Raw genomic sequence first — 19,766 nt, 5'->3', positions numbered from 1 at the left:
CTTAGCCAAGTGCCCCACGGGCTTTACCAAGACCTTCTGTTTTTTAGAATTCATGTTCACGCCTCGTCCAGGATTCCACGTCACCTTCAAGATCACACTTCTGGGTCGAGCCCTTTAGTCTGGGCCTGTTCCTTATCACTCATGACCCTGGCACTTCTGAAGAGGAGACTGGTGGTTTGGTCTCACTCTGGGTCGGTTTCCACAGGGTTAGATGCCAGTTTTGGTTTTGGCAGGAGTGTCCCAGAAGGCACGCCAGCCCCCTCCCCTCAGCCCACACGCTCCTCTTCCAAGTCAACCTGGTGCTGGGTGTGACATGAAAAAGCACATGTGGGTCCCAAGCATGCAGCCCCAGGGAGCTTCACAAGGGCGCATCCTGTATTGACAGCACCTCAAAGGCCCCTGGTGTCCCTTCACACCCCAAACACACCCTAAGTGCACCCCCTGCTGCCTGCTGACAGCGAGGAGCTGTTTCTCTTGCTCCTGGACTTGGTGCAGATGAAGTCAGCCCCCACCTGCATGACTTCACCGAGTAAACAGATGATCCTGGTGTTTCCATGAAAGCCACCGGTGCAGACAGCCTGCCCAGGCGCGACTCCCTGCCTTGGCTGTTGAAGGATTGGGGAGGTTCTGGAAGGGCAGCCACATCTTGATAACACCCGCAGCCAAGCACAGGCTTCCCTGGGATTGCAAAAGGGGCTCCTCCTGGAAAATCTGCTGTTATTTTAAAAACCCAGAATACTTTTGTGTTCATCTGCAAAACAGTTGTGAATTAGAATCTCAGAAAATCACAAACCATTATTTCATGCACTCAAATGTCCCATGAGACATTTAGAAGTCATCTAGGGTGGGAACAGTTCTTTGTGATGCAGGATGTTTGGGACTGGATATCAATGTTTGGACACCTGGGACACTCCTGCCACCTTCAACCCCTCCCCCAGGAGACTGCAGGACCCTGGACTCGCAGGCCACCTAAAACTGCATGGAGAAGCCAGTACAAACCTCCTTGTTAGGCTGCATTTGCAAATCCACCTGTTCAGGAGATTTATTTATAAGCCCCAAATCAGTACTCCTGCTGTTTCTGTGGGCACTTGCTGTCGTGTACAACAGGGCAAAATTTGTGCCAGGGAACAGTCAATTCCAGAGAGGTGCGGCCCACGGTCTTGCTTGGTCTCTCATTCCGTAAACTGTTGCCCTTTCGTGGTGTATTTAGTAGAACGTTTTCACGTGTTTCTGCTTTTTTGTTGGTGATCTCACTGTCTAAAAATGTCGCCTGAGCAAGTGTTGAAGTGCCATCTAGCGTTCGAAGAGCCCGCAGGCTGCGATGAGCCTCCCCCTGAGTCTGGTGAACCTCACAGGAGTGTGCGCGCCAGGAGCTCAGGGTGCCAGGTCTGCAGGGTACTATGTCAATAAGGTGTCTCTAAGAGAAACGCACGAAACACGAGGTGACTTATTGATCAGTTGGTGAGAACGTAATGAACAGAGCTCACAGGAGCCAGACCTGGTGTTTCCACCGAAGCCTCGGTTCCTATTCTCATCCGCGGGTTCAGGGCCCGCGGTGACCGTCGACCGGAACTAGCGCCAGTCTCGAGAATCGAGGGCACTTTGTTTTCTCCCGTTTCTCGGTTGTTACGTTGATCTTACCTCGGATTTTCAGTCAGCGGTTTAGAAACCTTTGCGTAGCCCCGTGGACCGTCCTCATTCATTTCCGCTTGTGGGACGGACCGAGGGCCAAGCAAAACCCCCGAGTGCTGGTGAAGCCTGCCCCAGCCCCACGTCAGCGGCCTGCGTTGATCCGGCCTCATTTTTAAAGGCCTGTCCAGGTCCAGGCAGGTTTTTAGTCGAGGGGTGGTGGCATGCTTCGCCTTAGGGTCGTCAAGTTTAATTTTCAAGGGGCTGATCCGTGCTGCGCTAGTGGTCCGGTGACGAGTGGCCGGTGACATCTGGCTTTGTCGCCCCCAGCTATGCTGCGCACGGTGTCCGCCGTGCTGCAGTTCGGCAACGTGGTTCTCAAATCGGAGCGGAACACGGACCAAGCCACCATGCCCGACAACACAGGTACTGCCCCCGCGAGCCCTGCCCACGGGGTGGGGCCCCCTCCCCAGCCTCCCGCCCAGGGCCACTCTGACTCCCTGTCCCTGGCGGAGGCCTGCCCAAGTCACATCCCGCGCGCTTCCTGTCATTCGGAAAAGCTTGAGCTCCGCTGAGCCTTTCCACGACCCCAGCAGCAGGGCGCCCGGCCCACCGGCCCCTCGGAGAGAACCACCCGTAGCTTTTGGCAAATCTCCTCCAGGACTGTGCCCTCTGCTTATATACCTTATTTTTTTTTTCTTTTCATGAAAAGCAGAATTATAGTCAATATTCCTTTTTTTAACCAAAATGAAAATATGTATGCTTCTGTATTATTACATGCTAATACAGGATGGAAGGAGAAAACCCCGGTGAGACAGAGAGAAAATGCCTGTAATCATATCTCTGAGAAATGACTGCTCTCTGGGCTTTGCTGTATATCTGTACTAGTGTGGATGTAGATTGTCACAGAAATATGGTCATATTTCACATGGCTCCCCCTAGAGATCAGAAGAGCCTTCTGCCCTGGTTATAAAATCCTCTGGGCTCATTTTCAAAAGCTGCCCAGCCCAGAGCATCTGAGGAAGCGGGGCGACCCCAGCAGGCTGTGGGCTGTGGGACCGGCAACACTATCTGGGGCCCTCAGGGCTGAGTCAAGAATCCAGCAAAGGTGCCATGCACATACAGATGTTTGCTTTATGAAATTGGGACCAGACCTCACAAACTATCTTGAAACCTGCTTTTTCCTCTTAGTGCATTGAGGGCAACTTTTGAGGTTAACTAGACAGAGATTTCTTAATCTGGCGTCCACCGGTGGAGCTGTACATCTCTGTCATTGGTCCCCTTTGAAATTTGTGCAGTTTTGATTTCTGCATTTGCAAACATAAATCAGAGAAGCACTCTGTGGGCTTTCTTAGCAGATGCCACAGGGCCCACAAGGCTGAGAACCCATGAACAACACTCTGTTGATGGCTGCGTAGTGCCCCACGGCCTGCTAACCACGTGCTGTTTTGAGTCCCGTCATTTAGCTCTGAAACTCCACACGTGGAATGCACAGAGACCTGGCAGAATCAGAATGCTGGGCTGGGGCATGGCTCAGGGTAGAGCTAGGGCTTAGCATTCCAGGCCCTGAGTTCCATCCCCAGCATCTTGAAAGAAAGAAAGAAAAAAAAAAAGGATTAGAAACTGCAGTCACATGCCCACACCAAAGGAGAAATTTAAATCCTCCTGTCCTCACCTCTCAGATGTAATGACCAGTGACATTTTGATGCTATTTCCTTCCGGCATTTATCTTTAATGCTGAGGCTGAGCATTTGTAGTAACTGCTCCCCATGATGGAAGTGACAGAGGCTTGAGGACATTTCTTTATTATGGGTTTAGCCCAGAAACGTGAAACTCCCTTCCGGCACAATCTCGCCCTTCTCCTGCCCCGCATTGTGCTGTCCGTGCATTTCTCCCTGCAATTTTTAACCTGTAAAAATAAGATGGACTTTGCATGATTCTTTTAAGACATTTTAGAATTAAATGAAAATTGCAAAGTATTGCACATTTTATTCGAGTTCATAAACTATTTCCCAATATAACGCCCCCCCCCATTATTTTCTTGGTAAAACACATTTGAAAATCAAAAGGACTTATGTTTTATTACTATTTCTTTTGGCAGTACTGGGGATTGAACCCAGGGGTGCTCTGCCACTGAGCCACATCCCCAACCCTTTTCATTTTTCACTTTGAGACAGGATTTGGCTAAGTTGCTGAGGCTGGCTTCAAGCTTGAAATCCTCCTGCCTCAGCCTCCAGAGCCTCTGGGATCACAAGTATGCACCACCCCACCTGGCTTGAAAAGGATTGATTTAGAATTAGGTTGTGTTTCTGCAAAGGATTCTATCCCGCTCCTTCTTTTACCCGCAGTCGCTGAACTCTAGGCTGTTCGCTGGCCTCCGTTAGGAACAAGGGTGTGATGAGCAGCGTAGTCTTTGCTCACGTCCTGGGTCATTCTGTCTGGTTATTAATTCTCTAGCTCCTACAGTGATTGGGCCGGAACATCACACTTAGGACTGAAAACACCCCACGGAGAAGGCCCCGGCTCTCCGTCCCACCCCCTCACCGCCGCAGCCCCCCATGGTACTGATGGGTGTTCCTCCTCTCTCCTTTCTCTTCAGCTGCGCAGAAGCTCTGCCGCCTCCTGGGACTGGGAGTGACCGACTTCTCCCGCGCCCTGCTCACACCCCGCATCAAAGTTGGCCGAGATTATGTGCAAAAGGCCCAGAGCAAGGAACAGGTAGGCGGGGCCTGGCATTGAGGCCCCAGCTGGGGAAGACAGAGGTTGGAAGTGATCCGGACCCCCGGTTCCACTGTTAGCTGGGGTTTTTCTGTTAGTACCCAATTTTCATATGAAGGAACTGAGGCACAGAGAGGTTTATTTTCATGTCTGAAGTCACACAGCCTTTAAGTGTTAGAGCTGGGATTCCAGCCCAGTTTATCTGGCTCCGGAGTCCAGCTCTTAATCCCGACATGGAAATTGACTTGAGGCATGGGCCAGACTGGTGAGCTGGCCAGCTGGGAGCACTTGGCCCCATCGCTGGCAGCAGTGGGGCTTCCTTCATGGAGGGCTGTTCTTGGTGACGTTCGTAACCAAGAAGCTGGAGGTGAAGCTCGAGGGGCCAGGACTCAGGGTCCAACCACGGTCTCCTCCACGGCTGGGGACGGGCTGGGGCCTCACAGTGCTTCGTCCCCATCCGTCCGCAGGCCGACTTTGCGCTGGAGGCCCTGGCCAAGGCCACCTACGAGCGCCTCTTCCGCTGGCTGGTGCTGCGCCTCAACCGCGCCTTGGATCGCAGCCCCCGCCAGGGCGCCTCATTCCTGGGAATCCTGGACATCGCGGGCTTTGAGATCTTCCAGGTCTGTTGCTTGTGCTGAGACAGGGCTGCCAGACTCCACCGCTGCCGCTTCCCTCGGGGTCTCTGCCGCACCCCTGTCCCTCTCTGGCTGGGCGACGGTCCCTCTCAGGTCTGCCCCTGTGCCGCTCACCCCTGTGCCGCTCCGGCAGCTCAACTCCTTCGAGCAGCTGTGCATCAACTACACCAACGAGAAGCTGCAGCAGCTCTTCAACCACACCATGTTCGTGCTGGAGCAAGAGGAGTACCAGCGCGAGGGCATCCCCTGGACCTTCCTCGACTTCGGCCTCGACCTGCAGCCCTGCATCGACCTCATCGAGCGCCCGGTGAGCTGCGCCGGCTGGTGCCCTCTGCACCCACCAGCCCTGGCCTCGGGGCTCTGGGGGCTTTGGCGCCCCCATTGGTGCTTCTTAGAGCCCTGCCACCAGGAGGCAGTAGGGACCCGGAATGCCCTGCCACAGGGCCTTGTCACTGGGTTCACTATTGTTCACTATTGTCCTCGCATCTGGTTCTAGTCCCAGGTGTTGCTTGTAGGACCTAAAAATCAGCAGCAACCTAAGTGGCCAATATTTGGGGATCTGTCTTACTCTCCCCTCCTGTCCATGGTCAGGCCAACCCTCCCGGACTCCTGGCCCTGCTGGATGAGGAATGCTGGTTCCCCAAGGCCACGGACAAGTCATTTGTGGAGAAGGTAGCCCAGGAGCAGGGAAGCCACCCCAAGTTCCAGCGCCCGAGGCACCTGCGGGATCAGGCTGACTTCAGTGTCCTGCACTATGCAGGCAAGGTAGGGGGCTGGGGATGGCCTTGGGACAAGTGGGCAGGAGTGGGGATCAAGGGGTCTCTACTTAGCTGCAGGGGTGGGGAGGACACAGAGGGAAAGCAGGGCCCCTGATTTCTAGTCACAGACAAACAGGGGCCAGGAGAGCCCAGGAAGGAGCCAGGACTCCGATGAAGTCAGAAAAAAAACTTCCTCCAGGAGGGATATTTGCAAGGTTTTGAGGAATGGGTAGGAGTTCACCAGAGGGTGTCACCTTTTTTTCAGTCATTCAGCAAACATGTGCAAAGGCCTTTTGTGTGCCCTGCTCTGTGCTGAGCATAACTAGGGACATAAGTCAAGTATGGTTTCTGTCCTCACAAACTTCCTTATTGGGAGGGATACTAGTACAGGCTGTGAGGATGTAAGGCTGGCAGGAACTTTAACAGGGGCAGCTACGTTAAGAGGAAGGCCAGGAGGCCTCCACGAGAATACTGCTCCATCAGAATGGCCCGCTGACGTTTTCTGTAAAGGGCCAGACAGCAATAGCGTCAGCTTTGTGGGTGGATGGCCTCTGTCACAGCAACACAATTTTGTTGTAGCATGAAAGAAGTCACTGCTAACACAAAAGAACACTGTATCCAGTAAAACTTTCATAGAAAGAGGCTGCAGGCTGGATGTGGTCTGTGGTCTTAGTGAGGAGGGGGCGCTAGCAGCCAAGAGAGGACATCAGAAGGTGGGTTGCGCTCTCCAGGCACAGAGCACAGGCGGATAGGGTAGGGGATGTTGTTCCCACTGCAGACACCAGGTGGCGCCCATGCTCTGGTCCCTGGGAGCTGCATGGGGCTCAGCCGCCCAGGGAGCTGGTGAGCCCAAGACACATGGTCTCTCTCTGGCTCCATCAGGTGGACTACAAGGCCAATGAGTGGCTGATGAAGAACATGGATCCACTGAACGACAATGTCGCAGCCTTGCTTCACCAGAGCACCGACCGGCTCACGGCAGAGATCTGGAAGGACGGTGAGGACCACCTTCCTAGGGCCTGTCCCTGGGTGCCTGCACATCCCTCTTCCTGCTCACAGTGTGGCCATTTTGATGAGCTCTCTGCTTAGACCCAGAGCCCAGGGCTCACAGGTAGTGTTTCCAGTTAGTGGCGGATGGATGTGTCATTTGGTTGATATCTTCAACCAGCATCCCATTCAAGGATAAAACACTCCCTTCATCAGAAGCAACACAATGATGTCTACTATTGATTGGCTTGCTGTCAATCACTGTTTTTAGAAATACTAGCTTATGCAATCACACCAGAAAAAGAAATAGGTACAGTCATCCCTCAGTTCACTAGGACTTGGTTTTTGCATTCCTTTCAAGTACCAAAGTCTGTGAATATCCAAGTCCTTTGTATACTATGGAGTATTAGTTGCATACAACCTACACACATCTTTCTATATACTTAAAGTCATCTCTAAATTAGTTATGATACCTGATATATTATAAATGGTATAAATAACTATTATACTGTATTCTTTAGAGAATAATGGCACATACACCCCACCAAAAAAAAGCTGTAAATATTGATTATGGATTCAGGAGGTTTTCTCTGAATATTTTCAATCCACAGTTTGTTGAGTCCATGAATATAGAACCTGCAGATATGGAGAGCAAGTTGCATATGGATATTCTAATGGAAGAGAGAAACTTATTTGTAGATCTATGTATAAACATATGTAGGAATACTTGTAGACAAACGTTCCCTAAAATAAATTAGGAGATTCTACTAAAAAGGGATTAACGACCACAAGAGAACCTAGAAAGGGATTCTGTAGGCTCATTGGCTTTGGGTCTTTGCTTTCTTCACTTGATTACAAAGTCCCCTTCCAGCCCCTGAGGAGGAGAGGAACCACAGGCTGAGATATGGTTTGCCGGGGTTTTCCTGCTCCAACAAGGAAAGAGTTTGGCCATCCATGTGCTTGGGGGCATCGGCAGCAATGTCAGGTGCCTTCATAGCAGGATCCTGACCTTCACCAGATGTTTTGTCTGCTGTCCTCATCTTGAGGGCAGGTTTGAGAAATGATTTTATAAACTGGCAGAACCAGCATTTTGATTTTGAATTTGTGAATTTGCCATAACCTTTTAACTGATCTGGAGAGTGTAGCTGTAGAAGTACCAGCCCGTGCAATTAGGCAAGAAAACAAAATAAGTGAGGTGAGCTGCTTCTAGAAAAAAGAGCACACAATGCCTTCATCTTATGAGCTGATGTCATCAAGAAGAATTTGATTTTTGTGTCTCGTATTGTTTACACCAGAGAGTGAAAAGCAGCATTTGATATTCAGATTCTGCTATGAAAATCATCTCTGAAAAATCTCCCCTGCTATTCTTTAAAACAGGTGCCCCCTCAAGGATACACAAATCCCCCAGTGAGCCCACATTTTTCACATCCAGTGTGTGCCTAGCTCATGAGAGAAAGTGGAGGCTGTGAAGCTTCCTGAATCCAGGTTGGGAGCTGGTATAGTCGCACTTCCTCCAAGCTCTCCTAAACAAAGGCACTCATGAGGCCAGTCCAGATTCAAAGCGTTAGACGTCACAGGCAAAGGATTCCAAGTGAGGAAGGGAATGGAATTGGGGCCATTTTGGGTATTCATGTCTAGTGTAGCAGCCTGGATCATGAATTGGGCATACTGCATCCTGGCAGCCAGGGGAAAGGTAGATGAGATAAGCTGTCCTCTGAGCGGCTGAACTAACAAGTGTGCTGGGAGCATCAAGTTAGTTCTTGAGCTTCCTGGAAGCCTGGGGAAATAGGAGATATATTGCCATCTGTCCTAGCTGGCGACCTCATGCTGGGATCACAAAATTTGACTATGCCAGTAATTTAAGAAAATGACAAAGCACAAAAACACACAGAAGAACCTTTTCAATAATGGTAAGGAGTTGGCTCTGTGACCTTAGGGGTCCATGGAAAGAGAGAGAGCCACCAGAATTCTTTATTCTTATATAGGGGACACACAAGGGCAGGTTCCATGGAACATTCTGTCCCAAAAAGGGCAAAGGTAGGATTACAAAGGAACAGGTGAGGGTAGCTCATCCCCATGGGTGACACCTACACCTGGAGCCACATTGTCATATGAGCTGGGGTAACGCCCAAGTTCCTGGGACCTGGCACTGCACCGCCAGACTGCAGGCAATAATTGGTCAGAAGCCAGTGCATCGGGACTTAAAGGCATCTGCATCCAGGGCAGCTCCTGACAAGGATCCCTATTAAAAACAGACAGACACAGCCTCTAGGAAGAGAGAGTTTTCCCCTCATGCTCAAGGCCCATAGAGGACATTCATCCTGTCAGCCAACACCGATTCCCTCAGTGGGTAGATATAAAGGTGAACAGGACTTGAAAATCTCACGGCCAACATTCAGGCTTCCCACCTGCTCCGCTCTGTGCTCTTGACTAACGACCTCTCCTCTCTTTCTTCATGCCATCTTCTCTCCCTCCATGCATCTCTCTGCCATCTCTCTGCCATCTCCCCTCCCTCTCATCTGCCCTCACTCCCCAGAACACGGGGGCCTCCAGCAGCTCTCCTTCCTTGGCTCCTTCCCCCCGTCACCCCCAGGATCTGCAGGGAGGCGCGGCTCCGACACTCCTCTGCCAGGGGGTGGGTGTCCCTGTGCATCGACGGGTGAGGCTGCTGGACAGGGAGGGTGGACTGTTGGGCTGGGGACTTGGTTTGAGCATCATCCAGCCCCTCTTCTCTCTGCTGGAGGTCTCTCCCTCCCGCTCCCCCCCAGGCCGGCCCCCTCTGCAGTTTCCAGTGTCTAACTGACCCTCAAGGAAAGTACAGACAAGCATGGTAAAGCTGTGGGTTTTTTGTTTTTAATTTTTCATTTGTTCTTTTAGTTGTGTTTCTTGAACGCTTACTATGTGCTGTTCATGATATGAAGCTCTCTTATGATCGACACCCAGAATCCTCCTCACAACCCAGTGAGGAGGATGTTAGGACTGTTACCCCCATTATGCAAATGAGGAAACTGAAACACAGAAAAAGGTTAAGTAACTTGCCCAAAGTCACACAGCCGCTAAGTGGCGGAGCTGGGATTTGAACACAGAACCTTACTTCTTCCCTAGGCTCTAAGCACTTGATGATTATCATTTTGAAAATGACTGAAAGCATGAGAGTGGGGGAGAGTTGAACCCAGGGAGGAACAAGTCACACTCCAGGCCCTGCCCTAAGGCTGGATTATCCAGTTGACCACTGATGGCCTTTAGGTGGGTTGAGTTTCGCAGGACGTCAGATTCTGCCCGGCTGCAGGTTTCTGAGAACCCGGCCTGATTCAGTGCACAGAATGTGAGATGACACAGAAGAAAGGTGTGTCGGGTTTATGTTACTAGCTGAAATGGCCTCGCCAAGTGGCAACAGAGGTCAAAGGTTACTGAGAAATTGAAGCTTTCTAGAAAAGGAGCTTAGAGGGAAGCACTGTGCCCTGTTCAGAGGTCACACGTGACAGCTGTCTTTATCACATTTTCAAGGTGTCACTGTTCCATGCTCCTGCTACTGCACTGGGGTTGCTCTCCCTGTTTCCCTCTCTGGGCCTCAGTTTCCTCCTCTGTAAAATGGGAATGACCCTAGGCTTACAAGCAGCTGTGTGTGAACTGCTCTGAGCACAACCAGGGAGAGTAGAGTCTCTACAAGTTGTAGGTGAGGGGCATCCTAAGGCGCATGGTCAGACGCCGCGTGTCTGATGAAGAAAGCATCTCATCCTTGAGAAGAGGGATCTGAGATCCCGGGGAGCTGGAGAGGGCGCACACTGAATCTTCTGAGCTGTGTGACCTTGTGCACAGTCTCTGGTCTCTCTGAGCCTCAATCTGCCCTTCTATCCAATGGGGCTGACAAGAGCCACCTCCCGGGCTGTGTGCCCTGGGCATTTATGATGATATGAAATGATAAAGTTCCAGGGCCCGTAAGTCCCATAAGCGCAGCTCCTTCAAGCTGACCGGACTCCCCCTCTCTGTTTCCGCCGCCCACAGTGGAGGGCATCGTGGGGCTGGAACAGGTGAGCAGCCTCGGGGACGGCCCTCCAGGCGGCCGCCCCCGCCGCGGCATGTTCCGGACGGTGGGACAGCTCTACAAGGAATCCCTGAGCCGCCTCATGGCCACGCTCAGCAACACCAACCCCAGCTTTGTTCGCTGCATCGTCCCCAACCACGAGAAGAGGGTGAGTGCGCCCGCGCAGGGAGGCAGGACGGCCCCATGGGGGTAAAGGCCCGGGCTGGTCCTTGGCCGCACCCACACGGGATCCGTTTTCGATCCGCCGCCCGCTGGTTCTGCCCGGCGCGTGGCACCCCCTTGTGGCCGCCGCCGACCCCGCGTGTCCGCTCCCTCTCCGCAGGCCGGGAAGCTGGAGCCGCGGCTGGTGCTGGACCAGCTGCGCTGCAATGGCGTCCTGGAGGGCATCCGCATCTGCCGCCAGGGCTTCCCCAACCGCATCCTCTTCCAGGAGTTCCGGCAGCGGTGAGTGGGCTGGCCCGTGGCGGGGCTGAGTGGCGCGCAGGTGTGGGAGCCCCCGCAGCTTCAGTATCCGCAAAGCTACTTCTGAAGTGGGGCCGTTGGGGCCAGGGACACACTGAGTCCCTGTGTCCTCCTCCGTGAATTGGGAGGACAGTACCCATTCAGTTGCCCTCCATACAAAGCACGCAGAACGCTTAGGGACCTGGGCATGTCGTGCCTCTGTTGGGACCAGGGACCCTGAATCATGACTGAACTCACCCCAGCGTGTCGCAGCCTGCGCTTTAACACGGAAGCAGAACAGGCTGGAGTCTGATAAGCAAGGGTAACAAAAAGTGTGCTCCCCCAAGCCACAGAGAGCGCGTCACCCCTTAAACAGAACGCGTGCTGCATGGAGCCCTGGAAACGTTCTAGTAGCCACGTTTTTAAAAAGTAAAAGCAACAGGCAAGACTGGCTTTAACACTCTTACCTAACTCTTACCTAACCCGGTGCATCCAAAGATTTTAACATGTGATCAATATGAAAAACAAATTAGCTGTGGGGTATTTTGCACAACTGCTTTCCTGGCCAGTTTAGGAGATCTAGTCTTGGTGGCTAGAACGCTGTTCCTCTGCCCTCCCTGCCCACCACAGGTATGAGATCCTGACGCCCAACGCCATTCCCAAGGGCTTTATGGATGGGAAGCAGGCCTGTGAGAAGATGGTGAGTGTGCGGCAGCAGGGAGCTGTGCCCACCCACTTGCCCACATAGGGACCCAGACACAGGAGGGGGAGCTGGGACCTCCCCTCCCCCACCTCCTGATCCTCCCCTTCTTCTCCCCCGCCCCATTGACCCCTTCATCCCTCACAGATCCAGGCCCTAGAACTGGACCCCAACCTCTACCGTGTGGGACAGAGCAAGATCTTCTTCCGGGCAGGGGTTCTGGCCCAGCTGGAAGAGGAACGGGACCTGAAGGTCACCGACATCATCGTATCCTTCCAGGCAGCTGCCCGGGGATACCTGGCTCGCAGGTGGGGGTCTTGCCGTTCCTCAGGAACCTGTTGGCTGAGGGCAGGTCAGGGAGAGGTTGACCAGATGACCCTAAGTGTATATATGTGTGTGTGTGTGTGGTGGTGGTGGGGGGTGGACACAAAGGTGGAAGGACTCAGGGGAGTTTTGCCCTGGCTTCTTGGTCCTGTGGCCAAGTGCTGTTGAAGACAGCGGAGTGGCCCAGCCCTCCTGGGTTTGCATGGGTCTTGATTTCCCAGGATGCAGGACTCTCAGGTTTGAAGCAGAGAAGGCCTGGGGTAAAGGCCCTTGGTGCGGGGCCTGGCATGTGTTAGGATGCAGGAAGTTTGGGGGTGCCTCCTGCCCCCTTAAAGGTGGCTCAGAGAATGCAGAGCATAGCAGAAGAGGGAATCCCAAACACCAGGCTGGGGGGCACTGGGGAGCCAGGGAGGGCTGGGATCAGGGAGGGCCAGCTCTGGATGGAGGAAGATCCCTTTGAGGGCCTGCTGGGGTGGACACAGGGGAGAGGGTGGGAGATGGGAGGCGGGGGAAGAGGTGGGGAAGGGGCTAGGTCAGGAGGATGTCACCTGAACTGGGACTGGGGCTCTGGGCCAGGCAGAGAGAGCTGAGGACAGGAGGACTAACGAGACCCACCTACAGCAGAACAGGCCGCACACCCTGGGCATTTAGGAATGGGCAGGAGGAAGGAGCTCCAGCCCCCTGCTAAAGGGACTCTCCATCGCCTATCCCTGCCCAGGGCCTTCCAGAGGCGCCAGCAGCAGCAGAGCGCCCTGAGGGTGATGCAGAGGAACTGTGCGGCCTACCTCAAGCTGAGGCACTGGCAGTGGTGGCGGCTCTTCATCAAGGTGAGGGCAGCTGGAGGGTGGGGGGCTGAGTAGCCGGATGACAGTGTCTACCTGGACAGTGACTTCTTCCATTCAAGCCTCAGATTTCTGTATCTGTAGAATCCGTGCAACCTTTGTTAACCAGGGTTTTTTGTTGTTGTTGTTTGTTTTTTTAGTTGTGCATGGACAGAATGCCTTTATTTGTTTTTTATTTTTATGTGGTGCTGAGGATTGAACCCAGTGCCTCACACATGCTAGGCAAGTGCTCTGCCACTGAGCCACAACCTCAGCCCTACCCAGGATTTTTTAAGTAGCAAGTGACAAGAAAATCTGACTCAAGCCAACATGGTTAAAAGATACAGGGAAGCTTCAGTTACAGCTGGATCCAGGGCAGAAGGAGCCCGCCTGAGCTTGTTGTTTAGGGTTGTCAGTGAGATTTTAATCAGGTCCAGTGGGAAGATATCAAGCAGAGTTGTGTAAAACTGAATAGAAAACAAGAGAACCAAAATTGCCAGAGTGCATCCCACTTAGCAAGGCCGGAGCAGTTTGGTGAGACTCTGGTTGCAGGTACGTGGTGCAGACCCTGCACCTGTCCCTCCCACCTACATCAGGCAAAGTAAAGTGCATCTCCCACTCTGGACTTTGGGTTTAGGACACTGCACAGAGGAGCAGGGGCCACAGGCCACAGAGGATGACTTCAGGGGGAAAACAAATGTGTTAATGCACTTAATGGGGCTTGCTATGTCCCTGTCAACGTTTTACACTCTTTAGAAGGGGTAACTTATTTATTCATTTATTTTTGTACCAGGAATTGAACCCAGGGGCACTCAGCCACTGAGCCACATCCCCAGCCCCCTTTTGTATTTTATTAGAGATAGGGTCTCACTGAGATGCTTAGGGCCTTGCTAAGTTGCAAGGCTCCTGCCTCAGTCTCCCGAGTTACCGGGATTACAGGGGTGTGCCACGGCGTGCAGCCTACAAAGAGGATAATCAGAGCACCCTGTGAAGTAGGGGCCGTTAGATGGACGAGGAAGCAGGTGGGGGCTTCCCACAGCACCAGGAATGCTTAGCCCCTGGGCCTCCAAGCGGCCTCCCACCGTGGGAGCCACCAATCCATCACCCCTCCCCTCTCTCTAGGTGAAGCCACTGCTGCAGGTGACACGGCAGGACGAGGTGCTGCAGGCGCGGGCCCAGGAGCTGCAGAAAGTGCAAGAGCTGCAGCAACAGAGCGCCCGGGAAGTAGGGGAGCTCCAGGGCCGAGTCGCACAGGTGAGGGGCGGGTGGTGGGCGGGGCCACCGGGGCGTGGTCAAGAGAGCGACGGGGCAGGGCCACAGGAAAGGAGGACGCGGCGGCCAGCTGTGAAGGGCGGAGCTTCTGCTCCAGCCCCAGTGCAGGACCGGGCTGCCGGGAGAACTGTGGGGCACAGCAGGGTGGACTGCAGCTGTGCAGCGCCCTGAGGGCCGAACTGCAGTCTGGGGTCAGATTGGGGTCGCAGAGTCCGCAGAGGTGGGATGGGAGGACAGTAAGGTGGTGGAGTTCGAAACTGTTTCCCGCCTGTTTCCTATCTAAAATGCTTCTGGGGTAGTTTTCTGTTGGTTTTTTTGTTTTTATTTTTCATTTTTGGTCCCAGGCATTAAGCCACCGAGCACTTACCCACCGAGCCACGTCCCCAGCCCTTTTTTGTATTTTATCTCTAGAGACAGGGTCTCGCTGAGTTGCTGAGGGCCTCGGAGTTTTGAACTCGAGATCCCCCTGCCTCAACCTTCAGAGCCGCTGGGATTAGAGGCGTGCGCCACCGCGCGGGGCTCTGTTGACTTTTTCTGAATTATTTTGGTTGGGTCGCGGTCAGAGTTAGTTGATGAAATGAAAGGCGAGGTGGGAGCGGCTCTCGCTGGGTTAGCTGGAGTCTGTACTGAAAGGGGAGGGACTGGCCAGGAGTCCTGAGGAAGGGGCTGGAGAGAAAAAATCCAGGACGGAGAGGGTGAGATCTGAGCCTGCGGGGCTGTGGGGACAGGGAGGAGGGGCCAGGGCAGCGTCTAGGACAGGAGGGACAGAGCTGAGGACCGATGGGCGGTGGGAGGTGGAGAGGGAGATGCAGATGCGCGGCCTCCCTGGTGATAGGAAGGTCCTTCTGAGAGGGGGACCCGAGGAGGCGCCTCCCACCCACTCCTGCCCCCAAAGCAAGTTCGGTAACAGGAAGGTCCTGGCGCTCCACGAAGGGCCACCTTGGGAGCCCTGCCTGCCCACCGCTGACCTCTCGCCGCTCCCCAGCTGGAGGAGGAGCGAACCCGCCTGGCGGAGCAGCTGCGGGCGGAGGCAGAACTGTGCGCCGAGGCTGAGGAGACGCGGGGGCGGCTGGCAGCCCGAAAGCAGGAGCTGGAGCTGGTGGTGTCGGAGCTGGAGGCCCGCGTGGGCGAGGAGGAGGAGTGCGGCCGCCAACTGCAGGCGGAGAAGAGGAGGCTGCAGCAGCACATCCAGGTCTGGCCTCGACTTCCCTCCATCTCCCTGGACCCTTCTGTCTACCCCAACCGCCTTTGCTTCTATATATCATGTTTCTTTTGCCATGAATTTACAGAAAAAAAGTCAGCTCCAAATGACTTTTTTAGGGTAGACCCTAAAACATGTAAGCTTCAGGTATGGCTGGGTCCAGGCACTCAAGTGATATCCTCAACACTCCGCCTCTCTCCATCTCCTGCGTTCACAGGCAGCTTCACTTCCGTGGCTCCTCGTCAAGATTTAGTGTGTTTCACACTCAAGGCCTGTCTCAACTTGGACGCTGTGTTTTCACTGGAAACATTTGATCTATACTTACATTTCAAATCTTCTACAGTTTAAAAAAGTAGATTCACAAACCCAGCTTGTTCCAGACACTTTAGATTTTTCATAGTGTCTGGTCTTAAGTTTCAAATAAACAAAGTCGAAAATTTGGTTCCCCAGCCACAATGGCCACATTTCAAGAGCTGTGTGGCGTTTTAATGGCCTCCTCTTCAACTCCTTGGTGGGGGAGGGACGGTGCCCTAGAATTTGGGGACACTGAACTCAGGGTACCTGAAAGATTGCAGGGACAGACCAGATTGACAGCAGCTCATGAGTCATAAATACAGCTCCCTAGAATCATTTCATGGCAGGGAACTGACACGTCCTCTCAGGGTTAGTCTGCAAGTGCCGGGTCCCTGATCAGGAGGGGAGATGGCCAGGGAGCAGAGTGGTCAGTACCCGTCTACATGATTTGTGTGTGTCTTTATTATGCTTACCTGCGGCCTCGATCTGCATCCCCCAGTGCACTCGGAGGAATGTGATTTCCATTAGCCTCCCCAGGGCTTAGGGCAACCCTGGGGCTCCCCAGGCCTTAGATACACTTGTGAACCAGTGAAGGAAGTGGGGAGGGCAGTGAGGATTTGGCGCTGCGCAGGGTGTGGACCTGTCTGCACCACAAGCCCCAGAGGTCTGCGGGGCGCCCTGCCCACTCCCTTCTCCCTCCAGGAGCTAGAGACCCACCTGGAGGCAGAGGAGGGGGCTCGGCAGAAGCTGCAGCTGGAGAAGGTGACGACAGAGGCGAAGCTGAAGAAGTTTGAGGAGGACCTGCTGCTCTTGGAGGATCAGAATGCCAAGCTGAGCAAGGTGGGGCCCTGGGAGCTGGGGGTGGGGTCGGGGTGTCTGCCAGGTGACAGGGATGAAGAATTGGGGTCCAGGTGCTAGAACGAGCTCTGGACACCTATAAGCAAAACCCAAACAGCCGTAGAGAAAAGTGCTTCTCCTACACCTTAAACCATCTCTCGGCTGGGCGTGGTGGTACACGCCTGTAATCCCAGTGATGTGGGAGGCTGAAGCAGGAGGACTGCAAGTTCAAAGCCAGCCTCAGCAATTCAGCAAGGCCCTAAACAACTTAGCAAGATCCTGTCTCAAAATAAAAGTATTCAGGGCTGGGGATGTGGCTCGGTGGCTAAGCGCCCTGGATTCAATCCCATCGCAACAACAGAAACAAAAATGCTGCGGAAATTGGGCCGGCTGGGCTCAGCCTCAGGCTGAGGTGCGCCAGAGGCCAGCAGCAACCTGGGCTCTCTCTTCTCATGGGAGAAGGACGAGACGAGGTCAGACCAGACCTCACAGCACCTCTAACCTCCCACCTGCACTGCATTCACCACCTCTTTGGCTAGAACAAGTCACATGGCCAAACCCAGTCTGGATGGGACTGGGAGTTACATCCCACGGACTGTGCAGAGCAACAGGTCCAGGGTGGAGGTGTAGAGCAGTGTGACAGGAAGACAGTGTGGGGACCACCTAGCCAGCTCTGACCCTTTCTATTCTATTCTTCTACCTTTTCTGTGTGCGGGGCAAGAGCTCCACCCTGAGCACCCCCCTTGTCCTGAAGGACAGTGTTAGCCCATTGCATGCATTTCCAAAACCACTCAGGGTTTGGAGAGCACTCCCCAGTCCATGGTCCTCAAACTCCAATGTGCACAGGAGTCGGGGAGGAGCTCATTGAATGCAGATCCTGGTCCAGCTGGTCTGGAGGCCCCAGGCTCTGCATGCCCGCCCAGGGACGCAGGTCCACAACCATCCTTTGAGTAGTGCAAGAATCCCGAACTCACACGCGAGTGCAGCCGACTGGGTGCCGGTGGCCATGGTGTTCATGTTAGCGATGGCTGGAGCAGCCTCAGTGTCCCTGAGTGGAACTAACAGTCACTGTCCTGCAGCTAACAGCCGTGAACTCGTGGGGGAGGGGATGAGCCCAGAGGCGCCAGGGAATAGGGCAAAGGAGGCAGGGGTGAGAGGAGGGCGACCAGGAAGGTGACGCTCCAGACACAGATGAGCATGGGAGAAGCCACTGGTGAGGACCTGTGTGGCTGGCACCGCTCCTGACCCCCTGGCCTCCGCTACCCCTCAGGAGCGGCGGCTGCTGGAAGAGCGCCTGGCGGAGTTCTCCTCCCAGGCGGCCGAGGAGGAGGAGAAGGTCAAGAGCCTCAACAAGCTGCGACTCAAATATGAGGCCACAATTGCAGACATGGAGGGTGAGCGTCATGCACGTAGCGGGGGACTGAGGGCCGCGCATGCTCTAAGGGGACCTCAGGCAAGCCTCCTGCGCTGTGCACCCAGCGGTCACATGGGTTAAGTGTGGGAAAGCAGGCCCAGGACTGGAGGGCGTCCCAGTGCCCACGTTCCTAAGCATCTCAGATCCTACTCTCGCTCCCTCCCTGGGGAGCTGGCAGCTCCCACACTGTCCACCTGACTGTCCCTGTCTACCTCGCCATGTTGTCCCTCTGCCCCTGGCTGCTCGCTTTCAATCAGAAAGGAAACAGCATAGGGAGGAGGCCGGGCTCCTCGGAGGCGGGAGTGACAACTCAGAGCTCAGGTCCGGCTGGGGTCTGGAGAAATTGGTCCCTGAGACCCGGGAGCCTGGAAGGAGGAGGTGGCTTCCGGGGAGGCTTGATCCCTGGCCACCTGAGTTTGGAGCTCGGGTGCATGGCCCACCTCCCGCCTGCAGACCGCCTGCGGAAGGAGGAGAAGGGCCGCCAGGAGCTGGAGAAGCTGAAGCGGCGGCTGGATGGGGAGAGCTCCGAGCTGCAGGAGCAGATGGTGGAGCAGCAGCAGCGCGCTGAGGAGCTGCGGGCCCAGCTGGGCCGCAAGGAGGAGGAGCTGCAGGCGGCGCTGGCCAGGTGCGGGCTGGTGGGCGTGGCAGGGCCAGCAGCAGGGGCGCAGTGCGGACCCCGGGAGCTCTCCCGGCTGTGGACAGACCCCGGGAGCTCTCCCCGCTGTGGGCAGACCCCAGCCCTTCCCAGCTGCAGCGTCCCTTCTGCCCAGTGCACATAGCAGGGGTGAGAAGCCATCGGGCAAGGAAAAGAGGAAGGACCCTGCAGCGCTGGGCGCACACGCTCCGCCCCCTCAGCCTCCCCCCAAGCTGCTTAGAATCAGCGTGATTTACTGGGTGTGGCTCGCCTGTAGTCCTGGTGGCTATGGAGGCTAAGTGAGGCAGGAGGATTGTGAGTTCAAAGCCACCCCAGAAACTGAGCGAGTTTCAAAAAAAAAAAAAAGTTTGGAGCCTGCTGTATGCCACAGGCGCTCCTGGGGTTCCCAGTGTTTTTCTGCACTGGACTTCACGCAGGCTAAGACACCTTCGATTCTGGGTGTGACTCTCATTTCAGAGAGGTTAAAATGTGAAAAATGCGTGTTAGAATCACTACTGCACTGTGTGTGTGTGTGTGCGCGCGCGCGTAAAAACGTGCTCCCTCGAGGCTGAATCCTGGCTCCTCCGCTCTCTGGACCCGTGAGCTCACCTGTCTAGCCTTGGTTTCTTCGTCTCTAAAACAGGGACAATTGCAGAAGCTGCCCTAGGGTTAGCGCGGGAAAGCACGCACCCCACACCTCCCTGGACACCGGGTGTTTTGGCTCCTACTTGTATTACTCTTGCTTGTTTTGTTTTGTGGTGGAATCCGCACAGCATCCGCCACTCCAAAGCGCACTCTGCAGTGTGGCGCAAGCACCCACGTTTCCATCACCCTGAAAGGAGAGGGGCTCACCCAGCCATCACTCCACCCTCCGTCTCCTCCCAACCCCACTCCCCACCACGGCTGCTCTATCCAGGTGGGGCTGGGCCTCGGGGCAGTTCCAAAGGTAGAAGCAAGCTCCCAGCATTCCTCTCCCCTCTGTGTCGCGAAGCTTGCAACAGCCCCATCCTCAGGCCTCTTTCAGCACAGGAGCCTGTGCTTCCGAGGTGCCATGCA

At 54.6% G+C, this 19,766-nt stretch overlaps 1 protein-coding gene across 3 annotated transcripts in view; it reads left to right on the top strand.

Moving 5' to 3' along the window:
* Positions 1–19,766, top strand: part of Myh14 (myosin heavy chain 14) — a 73,852-nt gene that overhangs the window by 25,707 nt on the left and 28,379 nt on the right. For all 3 annotated transcript variants that reach the window (XM_046466227.2, XM_046466226.2, XM_046466225.2), the window contains 16 exons: positions 1,960–2,055; positions 4,229–4,347; positions 4,815–4,967; positions 5,116–5,289; positions 5,574–5,747; positions 6,623–6,737; positions 10,733–10,920; positions 11,095–11,216; positions 11,844–11,913; positions 12,061–12,221; positions 12,956–13,064; positions 14,181–14,312; positions 15,316–15,522; positions 16,528–16,665; positions 17,933–18,056; positions 18,530–18,701. In XM_046466227.2, the coding sequence (XP_046322183.1) occupies positions 1,960–2,055; positions 4,229–4,347; positions 4,815–4,967; positions 5,116–5,289; positions 5,574–5,747; positions 6,623–6,737; positions 10,733–10,920; positions 11,095–11,216; positions 11,844–11,913; positions 12,061–12,221; positions 12,956–13,064; positions 14,181–14,312; positions 15,316–15,522; positions 16,528–16,665; positions 17,933–18,056; positions 18,530–18,701 (2,254 nt within the window). The remainder of the gene's footprint in view (positions 1–1,959; positions 2,056–4,228; positions 4,348–4,814; positions 4,968–5,115; positions 5,290–5,573; positions 5,748–6,622; positions 6,738–10,732; positions 10,921–11,094; positions 11,217–11,843; positions 11,914–12,060; positions 12,222–12,955; positions 13,065–14,180; positions 14,313–15,315; positions 15,523–16,527; positions 16,666–17,932; positions 18,057–18,529; positions 18,702–19,766) is intronic.

The sequence above is a fragment of the Marmota monax genome, unplaced genomic scaffold, assembly GCF_021218885.2.
Source record: "Marmota monax isolate L192 unplaced genomic scaffold, Marmota_monax_Labrador192_F-V1.1 WCK01_AAM20220418_F8-fsc00160, whole genome shotgun sequence".
Taxonomy (NCBI): Eukaryota; Metazoa; Chordata; class Mammalia; order Rodentia; family Sciuridae; genus Marmota; species Marmota monax.
Note: the sequence above shows the minus strand (reverse complement) of the source record. Positions and strands in the feature narration are given on the sequence as shown.